The sequence below is a fragment of the Oncorhynchus clarkii genome, chromosome 14, assembly GCF_045791955.1.
Source record: "Oncorhynchus clarkii lewisi isolate Uvic-CL-2024 chromosome 14, UVic_Ocla_1.0, whole genome shotgun sequence".
NCBI lineage: Eukaryota > Metazoa > Chordata > Actinopteri > Salmoniformes > Salmonidae > Oncorhynchus > Oncorhynchus clarkii.
Genome location: NC_092160.1, coordinates 36766372 through 36784222, shown reverse-complemented (window position 1 = coordinate 36784222; position 17851 = coordinate 36766372). Strand labels below are relative to the sequence as shown.

At 44.4% G+C, this 17851-nt stretch overlaps 1 protein-coding gene across 2 annotated transcripts in view; it reads right to left on the bottom strand.

Annotated features, from left to right (window-relative positions):
- Positions 1–1409: 1409 nt before the first annotated feature.
- Positions 1410–17851, bottom strand: part of LOC139366584 (synaptopodin-like) — a 40098-nt gene continuing 23656 nt past the window's right edge. Inside the window, exons 1-3 of one of the 2 annotated variants that reach the window (XM_071104257.1) lie at positions 16736–16891; positions 8295–10585; positions 1410–2421 (exon numbers count right to left, since the gene is read on the bottom strand). In XM_071104257.1, coding sequence (XP_070960358.1) covers positions 1477–2421; positions 8295–10226 — 2877 coding nt within the window. In that variant the 5' untranslated portion in view covers positions 10227–10585; positions 16736–16891 and the 3' untranslated portion in view covers positions 1410–1476. Of the gene's footprint in view, positions 2422–8294; positions 10586–16735; positions 16892–17851 lie in introns of those variants that run through there. The other variant, XM_071104256.1, reaches the window with a different exon arrangement.

Genomic DNA, 17851 nt, shown 5'->3' with positions numbered 1-17851 from the left:
TGATTTTTTTTTTCAACACCACAACAACGTTCCTTGATTCTTTGCATAGTAAAGTTCTGGAATGGTAGAGAACCTCTACATCGTAATCCAGAGCCGTATTTATAAAATGTCAATGTAAATGTACATGGCTCTGACTCTACCCATTCTATTTCTACGTGCTCAGAGTTGGAAGAGTAATAGTCCGTTTTTTGTTGTTGTTTTGTTTTCCTAATCTAATAACTATCAGGTCAACTTTCAAAGGGATTTGTTTGATGAAAGCATAGTCCAGAAAACTGTAATATTATATTACAAAACTCCTATACCTGCCTCCCTGTAGACACGACTACTACAGAACTAAAACGGACCTCTTCATACTCTGTATGCGTTCTAAATGGTGCTCTGTTTCCAAATGGCACCCTATTTCGTGCACTACTTTTGACCAGGGCCCCCCCATAAGGCTCGGGTGTAAAGTAGTGCACCGTAGAGAATAGGGTGCCATTTTAAAATGGCACCCTCTTTTTCTCCCCCCAGTTTGACCTGTGTCAGACCTGCAAACATCACGTCAACCTATGGTTTAACTGCATTCTTTTCTATTCCAATGTATACCCAGCAACATTAAAACATATATATATATATATATATATACAAAACAACTGCAAAGGGCCTATCTACGACACCCCATTATCAGTGTCTTACGTGGGGGATGAAAAGTGTAACACTGTTTTGAAAACACTGCATCATTCCAGATATTGTCTTTGGTATTTTTCTTCTAGCCTGTATACCTTTTTTTGTTTGTTTTTTTGGTACAAATTACAATAAACACTTTTTTTTTTTTTTAAGAGTAAACATAAGTAAGCTACTGTAATAATTTGATTATTCAAGGAACTCTTGTCAAAGTCAAAAGCTCGTTTTACATTTCAGCAATGCTTGATTACAACAACACATTTTGTTTTTCAATTACAAGGTCCATATCACAAGTCTCTTCGGATTTTAGAATCCCTTTCATTTCCTTTTTTTTGTGTGTGTAATAAATGTATAATGTGTTTTATAAAGATGTAAGAATGAGAGGAACAGGCAACAGTGAATTGTCCCTTCAATCTCCTCTCAGTAATCCCACTGTTGAGCTAGCTCTGAGCTTGACGGTCCTGGACTCTTCTATAGCCAGCCAGCCAAATCAGTGGGTTTTAGTTGACTTTAAAATCACCGGACAGGTTGCTTCTATGTCCCAGCTGCATTGTAAGGGCATCGGGTTCTTTACTATGTGGTCAACATTATTGTCCTTTACTCCAAAGCAACAAACACACAAGGTCAGTTCCTTTCAAAGTCCTTTCCATATCTCCCCTGTGAGGCAAGCGCTGAGCTAGCCCTCCATCTTAGATGCTCCTATTGGTCAATGAAATTAAGAATTATCCAAAACCCTTTTATCAATGTTTGTTTTTTTCTTTCTCTTATTTCGCTTCATGGTCCTTTCTCCTGACCTTCTCTCCCCGGCTCCCCCTAGAGGTCGGTGCCAAAACTGCCCCTCTTCACCCTCAGGCTGCCGCCCCAGCCCCGGGGACAGGTGTTGTGGGTACGCTGCAGTCCTGGAGACCTCAGCCCAGAGTCCTCCGATTCCACCGAAGCATCCGAGTCAGTGAGGGACCTGGTGTTGTAGAGCCTTACTGGGGACCGGATCACCCCTGTAGGGGTGGGAGGAGGGCTGGCGAAGGGGGGAGACTGGCACCCCATGGCCCTGGACTGGTAGGGGCTGAAGGGGGGTTTGGAGCTGCTGCTACTGTGGTCGTAGCCCTGGTGGTGCTGGTGGGTGGTGTTGTCACCTAGTGGGGAGATTGGGAGGTTGTGGCCGCTCAGAGCACCTGGGGACGGGCTGTTTTTACGTTTGGCCGCGTTGATGATGTTCTTGGCTAACAGGCGATGGTTTGCCTTGGAGTTGTTGGGGCTGACAATGGGAGACTGGCATCTGGAACCCCAGGGAGGGGACAGGGGTGAGGGGGAGAGAGGAGAGGTGATGGTGCCTTGGTGAGAGGGTCTGGAAGAGGAAGAGTTGGAGATGGTGGTGGAGAAAGGCTTGGTTGTCTGGTTGATGTTAGGGGATTGACAGCGGGACCCCCAGGGAGATACAGGCGATATAGGTGAGGTGGTAGTGGATGGTTTAGGCCTGGATAAAGAGGCTGTAGAGAAGGGTTTGGTGGTCTGGTTGACCACCGCGGGGGACTGGCACCTCGTCTCCCAGGGTGGGGAGACAGGGGAGGTGGGTGTGGTGGTGCCCTGGTGCTGGGGCCTGGAAGAGGAGGAGGAGGTGATGCTGGTCTGGGGGGTAGGGGACCGGACCCCACTGGGAGTGGGGGGTCCCTCTGGGCTGCTGAACCGACGGGTGAACTGGGGTGTCCTGGTGGGAGTGGGGGTGGTGTGGGTCGGGGTTGGAGGCGACTCCTTCCTCATCTGTGGAGAGAGAGTAAAGAGTATAAAGACATGTGAATGTTCAGAGACATGAATGTGAGACACCATGATGATGCTAAACAAGGTTAGAGAGACATGAATGTGAGAAACCATGATGATGCTAAACTAGGTTAGAGAGACATGAATGTGAGACACCATGATGATGCTAAACAAGGTTAGAGAGACATGAATGTGAGACACCATGATGATGTTAAACTAGGTTAGAGAGACATGAATGTGAGACACCATGATGATGCTAAACAAGGTTAGAGAGACATGAATGTGAGACACCATGATGATGCTAAACTAGGTTAGAGAGACATGAATGTGAGACACCAAGATGATGTTAAACTAGGTTAGAGAGACATGAATATGAGACACCATGATGATGCTAAACAAGGGTAGAGAGATGAATGTAAGATAAGCTAAAGGCCTTCTATCCTCGCTTCGAGGTAAGCAACACTGAAGCATCTATGAGAGCACCAGCTGTTACGGATGACTGTGTGATCATGCCCTCCGTAGCCGATGTGAGTAAGAGCTTTAAATAAGTCAACATTCACAAGGCCGCAGGGCCAGATGGACTACCAGGACGTGTACTCCGAGCATGCGCTGACCAGCTGGCAAGTGTCTTCACTGACATTTTCATTTTCTCTTTGACAGAGTCGGTAATAGCAACATGTTTCAAGCAGACCACCATAGTCCCTGTGTCCAAGAATACTTTTAAAGGCTGATCATGGCTCACATCAACACCATCATCCCAGACACACTGGACCCACTCCGATTTGCATACCGCCCCAACAGATCCACAGATCTCTCCACACTGCCCTTTCCCACTTGGAACAGAAGGAACCCCTATGTGAGAATGCTGTTCATTGACTACAGCTCAGTGTTCAACACCATAGTGCCCTCAAAGCTAAGCTAAGGTCCCAGGGACTGAACACCTCCCTCTGCAACTCGATCCTGGACTTCCTGACGGGCCGGCCCCCAAGTGGTGAGGGCAGGCAACAACACATCCACCACACTGACCCTCACCACAGGGGTCCCTCAGGGGTGCGTGCTTTGTCCCCTCCTGTACTCTCTGTTCACCCACGACTGTGCATGACTCCAACACCATCATTAAGTTTGCCGACAACACGATGGCAATGTTCCCTAAACATATTTTTTCGGCACTGAGAAAATGTCAGGTCTGCTGAAGGCGCAAACTTCAACGTTGTGAAAAGTCTGTGCAACTTCTGGTGTGCTTTTATTGTAAACACTGAGGTTGTACCCACTATAAGTTACAGTTATAACAATGGCTACTGTGGCTATTTGGTCCTAATGTAGACCTATTAGAATGGTCTACCATCAAAAACAAAGGTGAAAATGCATCCCATAATATTCTAACATGTAAAATAGCTGTTCTATCATTCAGCCTGTATTAACAGCCAATGTGTGGTGTTCAATGTAAGCCTACATTCAGTGTTTTTTTTGTTGTTGTTGAGTTTTTGAAAAAATATGCCTGGCTTGAAATTAACCTGTTGATCCACTTGTCCTTCAGACAAGGATGTGACTGAAAATGTGTTGTTAGATGCAAGAACCCACTATACAAAATAAAGTTAAATATTATTCCCATACCATTATTAGAGAGAAAACAAATGATGCCTCTGCCTAATGGCTACTTAGCTCATTCTGTCTCAAAATACAACACGGCCCTATTAAGACAGAAGAAATGCTCTTTACCTGAGTTTCTTTTCAAAGATGTCTAGAAATGTACATGTTTTGTGTTCTTGTTGGAGGCGACCACTCCTCCACTGCTGACTACAAACTATCTATAACTGAGCTAATAAGTCACTAAGTTGCAAAGGATATGAACTAAATGTTCACATGTGGCTACATGCAGCTCTCACTTTGATGAGTGCATCTACTCACAACAAATGTATCTACTCACAATCGCTCATGCTGTAAACACAGTCCAGTTCTAAGGAATGGCACAAATCCATATATGGCAATGGTCTATTTGCATATGGGGATACTGCAGCTCTGATTGGTTATGCCGCACAGGTCTGTAGAGTACGGGCTGAGTCATCCCTGAGTCAATGCAATATAATCCTACTGGGGTGCAAAAAAAAAATCTCTTGTATACTAAGTCTTGCTTAGTTCATTTTGTTTCAGTATGTTGCATTGAAAGTGGCAATTCACCCAGTAGAGGAAAACATTGATAGTGTTAACGAATGGGGTAAACTGGAAAGTTTATTTTGCACAATGGTGGTAAACGATGATGAGACCAGCCAATAGGGAGGAGGTCAGAGACCTGGCAGTGTTGTGGCAGGACAACAACCTCTCCCTCAATGTCAATAAGACAAAAGAGCTGATGGTGGACTACAGTAATCAGGGGGGGGGGGGGAGCGTGCTCCCATTCACATCCACGTGACTGCAGTGGAGCGGGTCGAGAGCTTCAAGTTCCTCTGTGTCCACATCACTAAGGATCTATCAACGTCCAAACACACCAACACAGTTGTGAAGAGGGCACGACAACGCCTCTTCCCCCTCAGAAGTCTGAAAAGATTTGGCATGGGCCCTCAGATTCTCCCCAAAAAATCAACAGCTGCACCATTGAGAACATCTAGTCTGGCTGCATCACCGCTTGGTATGGCAACTGCTTGCCATGCGACCGCAAGGCACAACAGAGGGTAGCGCGTACGGCCCAGTACATCACTGGGGCTGAGTTCCCTGCCATCCAGGACCTCTATACCAGGCGGTGTCAGAGGAAGGTCCAAAATACTGTCAAAGACTCCAGCCACCCTAGTCATACACTGTTCTCTCTGCTACCACACGGCAAGCGGTGCCAATGCACCAAGTCTGGAACCAACAGGACCCTGAATAGCTTCTACCCCCGAGCCATCAGACTTCTAAACAAGACTGCTAAATAGTAAATTAAATGGCTACCTGTCCCAGACTACCTGCATTGACCCATTTGCACCAACTCTTGTGCACTGACTCTATGCACACACACACTTGACTCTACCCACAGACTCACACATACTTACACCGACAACCCCAACGCACACACACACACACCACATGCGCCCACACACACACATAACATGCACACACATGCGTACTGACGCCACACACACACACTCTTTCACACTCACCACACACGCTGCTGCTAGTCACTTTACCCTTACAAATATATACAGTACATAGCTACCTCACTTACCTCGTACCCCTGTCCATTTCTCGGTACTGGTACTTCCTGTATATAGCTGTGTTATTTTCTACTTCCTGTATATAGCCATGTTATTTTCTACTCCCTGTATATAGCCATGTTATTTTCTACTTCCTGTATATAGCCATGTTATTTTTTACTTCCTGTATATAGCCATGTTATTTTCTACTCCCTGTATATAGCCATGTTATTTTCTACTTCCTGTATATAGCCATGTTATTTTCTACTTCCTGTATATAGCCGTGTTATTTTCTACTTCCTGTATATAGCCGTGTTATTTTCTACTCCCTGTATATAGCCATGTTATTTTCTACTTCCTGTATATAGCCATGTTATTTTCTACTTCCTGTATATAGCCGTGTTATTTTCTACTTCCTGTATATAGCCGTGTTATTTTCTACTTCCTGTATATAGCCATGTTATTTTTTATTTGTTATTCACTGTATCACTTTTTAATCTTATGTTTAACTGTGCATTGTTGGGAAGGGCCCGTCAGTAAGCATGTCACTGTTTGTCTGCATCTGTTGTCTACGAAGCATGTGACATATCTGTACCTACTTAGGCCCTAAGGGTAACCTGTACCTTGAGCCTGGAGTATGTTTTCATGCTAGACAAGAAAGGCCAATGGGTCATACCATTCTTTTGAAGGTAGGGGCCATGGGTCATACTATTTGTCTGAATGCTTTTAACCCTTGGGGGCTTTTAGAAAGCTAAGACCCTTTCTTCACAAAAAAAAAAAACAGGTTGTGGAATGCAGTGTGATCACTCATATTGTACAGGGTGTTTCCATTACCTTAAGAGAGAATCTTTTAAAACTGTTACTTCTTTAAAAAAAAGACTGATTGTTGGTTTTGCTTTGATGTATTTATCCGGTGTTAGTCTTTGGGAATATGCATTTGTGTGGTGTCTATTGACTGTTTTTAAATGTTTTCCTGCAGAGATATACATGTGGTCGATGTACTATATGCTTCAGTAAACTATGGCAATAGAACATGATTATGGTTATGATTATGGGTACTATAAAGGTAGATGAGTGGAAAACGTCAGGGTAGAAGAAACAGACGACAGGCTAGGGTAAAAAGAAGACAAAACAAAAGAAAGAAGTTTCCAGGAAAACAGAAAGGATAAAGGTTTAATCAGGAGAGAAAAAGAAACAGTCCAAAACAGGAAAAAAAGAGAAGTTTCTAGATACAGAATTGGAAAACAGAAATCAGCACATAAAAGATTAGAGAAACAGAACAACCAAAGTCCTTGTTGTCAGCTAGCTGGTTTAGTGATCAACACATCTGAAAACATATTTTTTTATTCTATATTGTTGTTCTATGAATGGGAAATGAGTGCATCAGAGATAAGAGAAACGAGGAAGCTCTACCTATTATTATTATTATTATTGTTATTATTATTGTCCACTAGCTCCAAACACTTGTATGTTTTGAGGCTCACCTATTTGGTTTTAGTAAACAACGTCGTAAATCTGAAAACAATCACAAGTTATATTTTCATTCTATGTCGTTCTACGTATAAACACTTCACCTGAAATTATGGCTCAGTCAAGTCGTAAAAAACATTTCAGATACGTTACATCAAAATGGCATGCAGCAATGCAGCAGCAATGACTGACATCGATGTCCTCAGAGTCAGAGGCTCACAGGACGCTAATAGCAGTCTATCAGCAGTGCAGTGTGTAAATGACTGACATCGATGGCCTCAGAGTCAGAGGCTCACAGGATGCTAATAGCGGTATATCATTTGGTAGTTCTCGTCTAAGGGCTGAGAAACTGAGAATCAGAAGTCTAGGTCTACGTCTCAAATGGAACCCTATTCCCTGTACAGTGCACTACTTTTGACCTGCGCCTTATGGGCCCTGGTCAAAAGTAGTGTACTGTACAGGGAATAGGGTGCCATTTCAAACAGCAGTCAGTCTATATTAGAAACAGAGACATTAAAAGGGAGTTCCCTGCCTGATACTTTCATGTCTGTAAGCTTGTATTAAATTACAAAATCATAGATCATAAAATAGACGCCGGAGCATCTGTTAAAGGGCTTTGTGTATCTTGTTTTCTTTTGTTGATCTCTGCTATTCTCTTCTTCTCTCTCTCTGCTATTCTCTTCTTCTCTCTCTCACTCTCTTTCTTTCTCTTTCTCTTTGTATCAAGTCTTTCTGGAGACTTGAAGGGGAAAAACACTGGAAAAAGTGTGAACCCGATTTCTCACCCCAATTTTCTTTAGAAGTTGACGGAAGTACACTCAGTGGATTTTTTGTTATTATTATTATTATTATTGTACTATTTGACAAATATTCCCCTGTTAATCTGACATTAAATAATGTTCCTTTTCTGGGATTTGATTTAACCACTAATGAAGCAGCAAAACCATGAAATCAAGATTCCACAAGGAGCTCAAACAAAATGTGTGGCTTTAAGTGTAGAGAAATAATCTATGTTGAGCTTTGTACTGTGAAATAACATCAACAGTGATGTCTAATCCTGTAGGATCTAGGTATCTAATAAATCGACTGTGTGTATCCGTTGTATCTGTTGTTTGCAATATAGTAAAATAAGGCTCTTTCTGTCTATCTGTTGTACTTTGGTCATGTTAACACAGTTCAGAGTAGAAACAGAGTAAAAGCAGAGTAGATCTATTGGTAGAAGAAAGAAGGCCTCCACACCTGGGGTTCGATCCCTGCCCTCTTGGCAGAGAAGGTGGGTCTGGGTGTCTGGACGCTCGACCGAGGAGAGGCCACTCTCTCCGGAGAGAAGACAGAGACAGGAGAGGTGATCCTGGTGTCCCTCAGCTGAGTTCCCCCGTGTTGAGGAGGATAGTTATCCCCACCTCCAATTCCTCCTGATGGGGCCTGAAGTGAGGGGGACAGGGTAGGCCTGAAGCGGGGCAGGCTGTTGTAGTTGTGTGATGGAGGGTTGGAGGAGGGCAGGGAGGCCTGCCTGGAGTAGGCCTCAGATGAGACCAGGGGTTTAGGTGGTGGCGGGGCCCCCCGGGGCAGAGTGCTCAGCAGGGTGCTGGTAGAGTCCTGGACTGGGTTGAAGATGAACAGGGAGGAGTTGAGCTGGTAGGGCTTGTGCCTGGAGAGGTCCATCTCTATCTTGGTGCAGCCGTTCTCCAAGGGTGGTTCCTCGGGGACCGGGGCCGGAGTTTGAGCCTGCTGGCTGGGCCTCCTGTTCGAGGGCTGAGGGGTCTGGAGGGTCCGGGTCAGCCTGGCACTGAGGTCAGTGTTGTTAGCGATAGCTTTGACCCGGCCAGGCATATTAGATGGATAGACCCAAGATGGCGGCAGAGATGCTGTGGGAGATGGAGACCTCATCTGACCACCTCCACCACCGGACACATTCTGGTTCTCCACTACGTACTTCTCCATCCTGGACTGGCGCTTAGCGAACAGCTCGGCCCCCTTCCCTGATGCGTTGGTCAGGATCTGCTCTGGCTGGTGCTGCCCCCTGGGCTCCCTGGTCCTGGAGCTCTTGAGACAGGAGGACCACTCCGGCACGTTGGCAGCCTCCGCCTTCACCTCCTCCCTGGCTAGGAAGTTAGAGGCCTCGGCCCCCAGAGCCAGCAGCTCCTCCTCTGGGGCTGAGTCGGGAACGGAACGGAGGCCGTGCTTCTTCCTATCATCGTTCCCCTGGACCAGAGAGAGGAGTTCAGGGTTGGGTGCCATGACAGGCTTCTCCTTAAAGGTGAACATGGACTTCCTGGCTGTCGACGATCGTCTGATGGCCGCCGCCCCTTCCTCCAGGATTCCCGTTTTGATTGGCTGCTGCTGGTTCTGTTGGCCTATAGGCTGAGGGGTGAAGGGAACAAAGGTGTTGGGTCTAGGGGAACTTGGAGGAGGGATGTTGTGGGTGACAGGAGGGTTGGGGGGTAGATACTGGGACACTGGGGCAGCTGTAGGAGGAGGGTTGTACTGGGGGACGGGTGTAGACCTAGGGAACATGACGGTAGACATGGCGGGAGGACTGGAGAGAGACTGGGAGGGAGGAGGAGGATGGATGGGGAAGGCTGGGAGAGGAGGCATGGGGTATGAGGGAGGAGGGGGAGGAGGGGAGAAGGCTACGGGGCGAGTGGCAGTGAAAGGAGGGAGAGGGGGAGTGGAGTCTGAGGTAGCTGGGGGAAGAGTTGGGGTAGGATAAGAGGGAGCTGGAGGTATGTTGTTATCCATGACGGGACTCCTGGCCTTTGGGGACTTGGGTTGTACGGTGGGCGGGGAAAAGAAGGGTCTGGCTGTCCGGTTGACGATGGTGGGGGCCTGTCTGGACAGGGACATAGAAACTCGCCCGCCATTTTGGATCTCTCCAGCAGACCCCTGGGTGCTGTGGAAGCCATTACGAGTCTCAGGAGGAGCTGTGGGGTATGTGTATGACCCCCTATTCATCCCCACTTCCTCTCTGACTGGACCAGTGTTGTTGTCATTTACTGATATTATCTCATCCTTCACTTCACCCTCAATATCCTCGTATATTTCCTCTCTTTCTCTCTCTCCACTCCTCTCTTCCTCCTCCCCTTGTCTCTCGTTCACCGGCTGGAAGTGTCTCTCCTGTGTCACTGTTTCCACTTCCTCGTAGATGTGCTCGTCACCTGGGTCCTTCATGATGTCACTTCCGGTGACCTCACTTCCAGAGGGTGGCGACCAGAGTGGTTGTTTTGTCCCGCAGCAGTTCAGTTGTCTGTCTGTCTCTGTCCCCTCACTAGGTCCCCCTCTGTCTTCTTCCCATGTCAGGTTGTTGTTCCTGGTATCTCCGTCTCTCTCCTCTCGCTCCTCTTCCCTCGTTCTTTCCCCGCAGCTCTCTAGCGTGAAGGCGTTGACTCTCTGCTGGCGGCGGTTGAAGAGCTGGACTCCGCGGGAGTTGGAGCAGCCAGACGGGACGGTCAACTGGGCAGCGATGATCTGTGACCTCACCCTCGCCTCCTTCAACTCCTTCTCTGATAGGCTGGCGCTACGTGTCAGGTCTGGAGTGGGGGGGGGGGGGGGGGTAGAGGTAAGGAAAGTAATAGAGAGGAGGAGGGGGAGAGAGGGATGCAGGAAGAGAGAGAGGAGAGAGAGAGAAGTAGTGATGGAGGATGGTGGGGAGAGAGAGAGATAAATCAAGATTGTTATTTGATGACAGCAACAAAAGCTTGGACAAATTCATTGAACTCATAACCCCAGAACAGACTGGGGACGTGTGTTAGTTAGCTATCATCTTTTACAGAAAACAAAATAAACAATTTCAACACCTCCGTTGAAAGCGTTCCCTCAACAATTAGCTTGGTAAATGTTCAAACTAATGTGAACCAACGAGGACAAGGTTTTAACAAGTCTGAGGAGGCAGTGACATGAATTCACTTATTCCACATTTAGTTGTGTCACAAGGCTGAATTCATAACGGATAACATTTTTTACCCCCTCACCTATCCACACATAAAACCCCATAATGACAACATTTTTTACCCTCTCACCTATCGACACATAAAACCCCATAATGACAAAGTGACAACATTTTTTACCCCCTCACCCCTCGACACATAAAACCCCATAATGACAAAGTGACAACATTTTTTACCCCCTCACCCCTCGACACATAAAACCCCATAATGACAAAGTGAAAACATTTTTTTGTCTTTTTCAAATTTACTGAAAAAATGAAATACAAAAAATATCTAATTTCATAAGTATTGACACTGCTGAGTCAATGCATGTTAGAATATACCATGGTATGTCTCTAAGAATTTTGCACACCTGGACTGTACAATATTTGCACGTTATTATTTTCAAAATTCTTCAATCTCTGTCAAATTGGTTATTGATCATTGCTAGAAAGCCATTTTCAAGTCGTGCCATAGATTTTCAAGACGATTTAAGTCAAAACAGTAACTAGGCCACTCGGGAACATTCAATGTCGTCTTGATAAGCAAATCCAGTGTATAATTGGCCTTGTGTTTAAGGTTAATGTCCCGCTGAAAGGTGAATTTGTCTCCCAGTGTTTGTTGGAAAGCCTCTAGGATTTTGCAGCTGCTTAGCTCTATTCCGTTTTTTTTTTTATTATCCTAAAATAAACTCCCTAGTCCCTGCCAATGACAAGCATACCCATAACATGATGCAGCCACCACCATGCTTGAAAATATGAAGAGTGGTAATAACTTCACCATGCTCATAGAAATACTTGTCAGCTTTTTTTTTTATCGTTAAAAAAACATTTTTTTTATCTACCAATAGGTGAGTTTCTTTGTGAGGCACTGTAAAACGTCCGTGGTTTTTGTGTTTGAAATTCACTGCTTGACTGAGGGCCTTAACAGATAATTGTATGTGTGGGGTACAGAGATGAGGTAGTCATTCAAAAAGTACATTAAACACTATAATTGCACACGGTGCAACTCATTATGTGAATTGTTAAGCACTTTTGTTTTTTACTCCTGAACTTATTTAAGCTTACCATAACAAAGGGGTTGAATAGTTATTGATTCAAGAAATGTCAGCTTTTCATTTTTTAAATAATTTGTAGAAATTACAAAAAACATAATTCCACTTTGACATTATGGGGTATTGTGTGTAGGCCAGTGACACAAAATCTCAATTTAATTCATTTTAAATTCAGGCTTTAGCACAACAGCGTGGGAAAAAGTCAAGAGGTTGGAAAACATTCTGAAGGCAGTGTAGCTGTACTATTTAAAAAGGCAGTGTAGCTGTACTATTCAAAAAGGCAGTGTAGCTGTACTATTTAAAAAGGCAGTGTAGCTGTACTATTTAAAAAGGCAGTGTAGCTGTACTATTTAAAAAGGCAGTGTAGCTGTACTGTTTAAAAAGGCAGTGTAGCTGTACTATTTAAAAAGGCAGTGTATCTGTGCTATTTAAAAAGGCAGTGTAGCTGTGCTATTTAAAAATGCAGTGTAGCTGTACTATTTAAAAAGACAGTGTAGCTGTACTATTTAAAAAGACAGTGTAGCTGTACTATTTAAAAAGGCAGTGTAGCTGTGCTATTTAAAAAGGCAGTGTAGCTGTGCTATTTAAAAAGGCAGTGTAGCTGTACTATTTAAAAAGACAGTGTAGCTGTACTATTTAAAAAGACAGTGTAGCTGTACTATTTAAAAAGGCAGTGTAGCTGTACTATTTAAAAAAAACACAATTGTTTCTGCTACATATGGTTATCATTACCTGGTGCTGTACTGTGTAATCCCTCCAACCAAATGTGTTAGTTAGATAGTTAGTTAGTTAGTTAGTTAGTTAGTTAGTTAGTTAGTTAGTTAGTTAGTTAGTTTGTTCGTTCATTAGTTCGTTCATTAGTTCGTTCGTTCGTTCACGGACTGGTTTGGTGTTTCACTGTTCAGACTGGCACTGGTAAGACGTAGCTCTGACTAGACTGTGGACAAATGTTTAAAACAAACACTTTCACAAAAGAGAACATCCTGCTCGACAAATACTACAGGTCTTAGGTTGAACCTTTTACTCCAGTGGGCTAAATCAGGGTCACACGGAGGGATTCTTGGTCGTCTTAAACCAATCTACTTTGAAACAAAAGTATGGTTATGGGCTTAAGAAAAGAAGACACCTGTACCATGTCAGATAAAGAGTTGAAATGTATCACATTTTGAGTTTGCCTCCCAATATTATACTTTATATACGTCACAGAAGACTGAAATAAAACACAACTGTTTGACATAAAACGCTGGATTTTCTGAGTTTAAAAAATAATAAACGTTCCACCCATGAGGCCACAAGGTCATTTGATTTCAGGAAAGGGCTACAATCCCAGTGCAGTCAAAAAAAACATGATTTTCATGTGTTTTAAATGTGTTTCCACACTATGAGGATGGAATAATACTGTGAAATTGTGAAAATTATGATAATGTCCTTTTAGTGTAAAACTGACTGAAATGTCAGCTGTTTTGATGGGATGAAGCGTTGGGCTTTCCATGGTGACATCACCACGCTGTAAATTAGTTTATAGACCAATAAGAAAGAGTTTCAAACCTCTCTGCCAATAAAAGCTAGATTTGAAGTTTTACCCTCCCCACTCAGACCACTCCCAGCAAAATTGCTATTTGGCTAAGAAGCTATTTTTTGTTCCTTTTTTGCCAATTATTTTGAAAACAAACACATTAAGGTACTTCATTTTTTACTCAGATAAAAACGGCTGCATTGGATATTTAAGGTTCAGGTTTAGCAACGAGGAAAGCATTTCAGACGAATCAACTATTTTTTCAGTAATATAATATGTTAACTATGATGACTTGGCACCGAGGCTCATTATTTAGACAATGTGATTTAAAAAAAAAAAACAACAACAACAACAACAACAACAACAAAAACGGTGTTTCTGTTGAAAATGGAGGCTTGGTTTTATTATCCGAGTTTAAGAGCTCCGTTCAGAGCAGGATAAAGTTTTTCCCTCTCTACCATCTGGTCTCTCACCAAGCATTCCTCAGCAGCCCAGAACATTCCCTCTCAGCGTTCCCAAATGGCACCCTATTCCCGACATAGTGCACTACTTTTGACCAGAGCCCTATGGGGCACTGTGGTAAGGAATAGGATAGGGAATAGGGTTCTATTTGGGACTAAATCACTGCCTCAGTCAGTCTCTGAGTCTCAGGCATGACTTTATAATGTCTTCAAGGCTGTAGATCAACCCTTTATTAATCGTAAACCATTTCATCCACAGCTCTTATGTACCTCTCTCCATTTCATCCACAGGTCTATGTACCTCTCCGTTTCAGCCACAGGTCTATGTACCTCTCCGTTTCATCCACAGCTCTATGTACCTCTCCATTTCATCCACAGCTCTATCTACCTCTCCATTTCATCCACAGGTATATGTACCTCTCCATTTCATCCACAGCTCTATGTACCTCTCCATTTCATCCACAGGTATATGTACCTCTCCATTTCATCCACAGCTCTATGTACCTCTCCATTTCATCCACAGGTCTATGTTCCATACCGTTGCAGCCACAGGTCTATGTTCCCTACCGTTTCATCCACAGCTCTATGTTCCCTACCGTTTCATCAACAGGTCTATGTTTCCTACCGTTCCATACCTTCAGCCACAGGTCTATTTACCTCTCCATCACCAGTATCCTGGAGGAATGTTTGAAATGCCTTTGCACTGAGGATACTTCTCTAAAATATCCCTCCTCGAGGCTTTTCATTCCCTGGAATGGGAGGAAATGTATATTGTGTGTGTGTTATTCTGATCAATCACTACGACAGACAACCACAAACAATCCTCACTGACTATTGTATTTCACGTATATCTTCCCGGGTTACGCATACCATGACTATTCTGTTTTCCATTCCTGAGATCCTGGTTTTAGTAGGTGAGGTCTTCACCGTGGAGATCTCTAACTGTGTTTCTGACTGTGATTCACTGGAAATCAGATCCAGCTCTGCCTCTGTCCAGACACCATCACTATTAAAACAACACCCCTGACACAGCTGGAAGCCTCTCTCCACATCACGGCCATCCAGACAGGCAAACCTTCAACCTCTCCACATCACGGCCATCCAGACAGGTTACCTTCAACCTCTCCACATCACGACCATCCAGACAGGCAAACCTTCAACCTCTCTCCACATCACAACTATCCAGACAGGCAAACCTTCAACCTCTCTCCACATCACGACTATCCAGACAGGTTACCTTCAACCTCTCCACATCACGACCATCCAGACAGGCAAACCATCAACCTCTCTCCACATCACGACCATCCAGGCAGGCAAACCTTCAACCTCTCTCCACATCACGACCATCCAGGCAGGCAAACCTTCAACCTCTCTCCACACCACGACCATCCAGACAGCTACTGTACATCGACTGATGGGAACCACGGTGTCCTAGCCAATCACAACAACGACTAAAGCAGCCAACCAGCTGGCTCCAAACTCTGACTTGGGGGCCGCATTCCACATGGCACCCTATCCCCTACCTGTAGTCCACTACTTTTGACCAGAACCTTATGTAAAAGTAGTGGACTATATAGGGAATAGGGCACCATTTGGAACACACTTAGCTTTCCCAGGGTGTTCATATTAAAGGCAGATCTTCCTGGCTCTGAGTGGGTCTTACATTAAATAGCATGATGATCCCTCCAACTACAGTTTACAGCCAGTCGACCAGACCAGACCAGGAAGGGGGGGGGGGGGGGGGGGGGGGCAGAGAGAGATAGAGAGAGGGGGAAGGAGAGTTAGAGTGATAGAGGGTGAGGGAGAGAGAGTGAGTGGACTATGTAGCGAATAGGGTGCCATTTGGGACTCATTACACCTATCAGGTGACGCATAGTTGCGCAAACACACAAACCATCAATCAAGAGCATTCTGATATGATAATGAAATATTGACGACCAAAATAGTTATTTTCTCCTGACGTTTGCCTTGTGCAATGGTAGGACACACTGAGTTATATGTGCGCAGTACAATTGAATAAATGGTCATGATTTAGGCATTTAATGACCGTTATTTGGTAAATATATTAACCCAGAAGGGGCGGCAGGGTAGCCTAGTGGTTAGAGCTTTGGACTAGTAACTGAAATGTTGTTAGATCAAATCCTCCGAGCTGACAAGGTACAAATCTGTCATTCTACCCCTGAACAAGGCAGTTAACACACTGTTCCTAGGCCGTCATTGTAAATAAGAACTTGTTCTTAACTGACTTACCTGGTTAAATAAAGGTAAAATAAAAATGCCAAAAAGTGACGAGTGCAAAGCAGAACTATGATGAGTCAACCGTTTTCTCACCGTTTTTTTTTTTTTTGTAGACTAAACTTCGGACAGAAATCACAGATGTCATATGGCCATGAAGTAGCGTGGATTCAATTTCCCACTGCATTAAATTACCGCATCACATGGTGGAACATTCATCAAGTGTGAATTCAATCCCATTTACGAGAGAAAAAGTTACACTATGGAAAGTCCATAAAACATCCATAAACGTTATTTCACCGCACATACCTGGATAAATAAAGAAAAGGCACGTTCTAAGTTACAAAACGATTCAACTTCTCTCTAGCTTTAAAAACCAACGGAAAACGTCAGAGTTTAGAGTGGAAATACATTTACCGATACGTTTTCTGCTCTCACGAGGAAGTTACGAAGTAACTTTTACCACTCCCTTTTCAGTCTTTCCTTACCTTTTTAAAAGTCAGAGACCTCCGCTCTTTAGTTACCGTTCCACAAGCTTTTCCAATTGAACTGTATCTGCTTCCTCCACACCCCCCTTTCGGCTGCTCTGCTCGACAGAGGATCGGATTTCGTTTTCGTTGCAAAAGCTGCTGGTCCCAACAGCGCGCACAGCACAGGCTCAACTCGCCTCCATCCAGTCCAGTCCAGCACACACACACACACACACACACACACACACACACACACACACACACACACACACACACACACACACACACACACACACACACACACACACACACACACACACACACACACACACACACACACACACACACACACACAAACTGACTTCACATTGACTGTGGCGCAGACAGAGCAGTTCCAGAGGTTGAATAGTGCCATCATAGAGATGATAGTAGATGATTTTACATTTCCAAACGTAGACTGTATTTCAGATTGAATCAATATGACACTCAGAATACGAGTGAAACCAGAAAGATAAACACATAAATCCCCTTGATCACCAGGAAGGTGTAGAGATCATATGGGTGATGATACCATCTGCCAAACTTTAGCCTAGCCTAGTGGTTAGAGCGTTGGACTAATAACCGAAAGGTTTCTGGATCGAATCCCTGAGCTGACAAGGTAAAAAAAACTGTCGTTCTGCCCCTGAACAAGGCAGTTAACCCACTGTTCCTAGGCCTTCATTGTAAATAAGAATTTGTTCTTAAAACTGACCCCCAGAGGAGGGTAGAGACCATGTTGAGTTAGACCAGGAACCAGAGGAGGGTAGAGACCATGTTGAGTTAGACCAGGAACCAGAGGAGGGTAGAGACCATGTTGAGTTAGACCAGGAACCAGAGGAGGGTAGAGACCATGTTGAGTTAGACCAGGAACCAGAGGAGGGTAGAGACCATGTTGAGTTAGACCAGGAACCAGAGGAGGGTAGAGACCATGTTGAGTTAGACCAGGTACCAGAGGAGGGTAGAGACCATGTTGAGTTAGACCAGGAACCAGAGGAGGGTAGAGACCATGTTGAGTTAGACCAGGTACCAGAGGAGGGTAGAGACCATGTTGAGTTAGACCAGGAACTAGATGGTAGAGACCATGTTGAGTTAGAC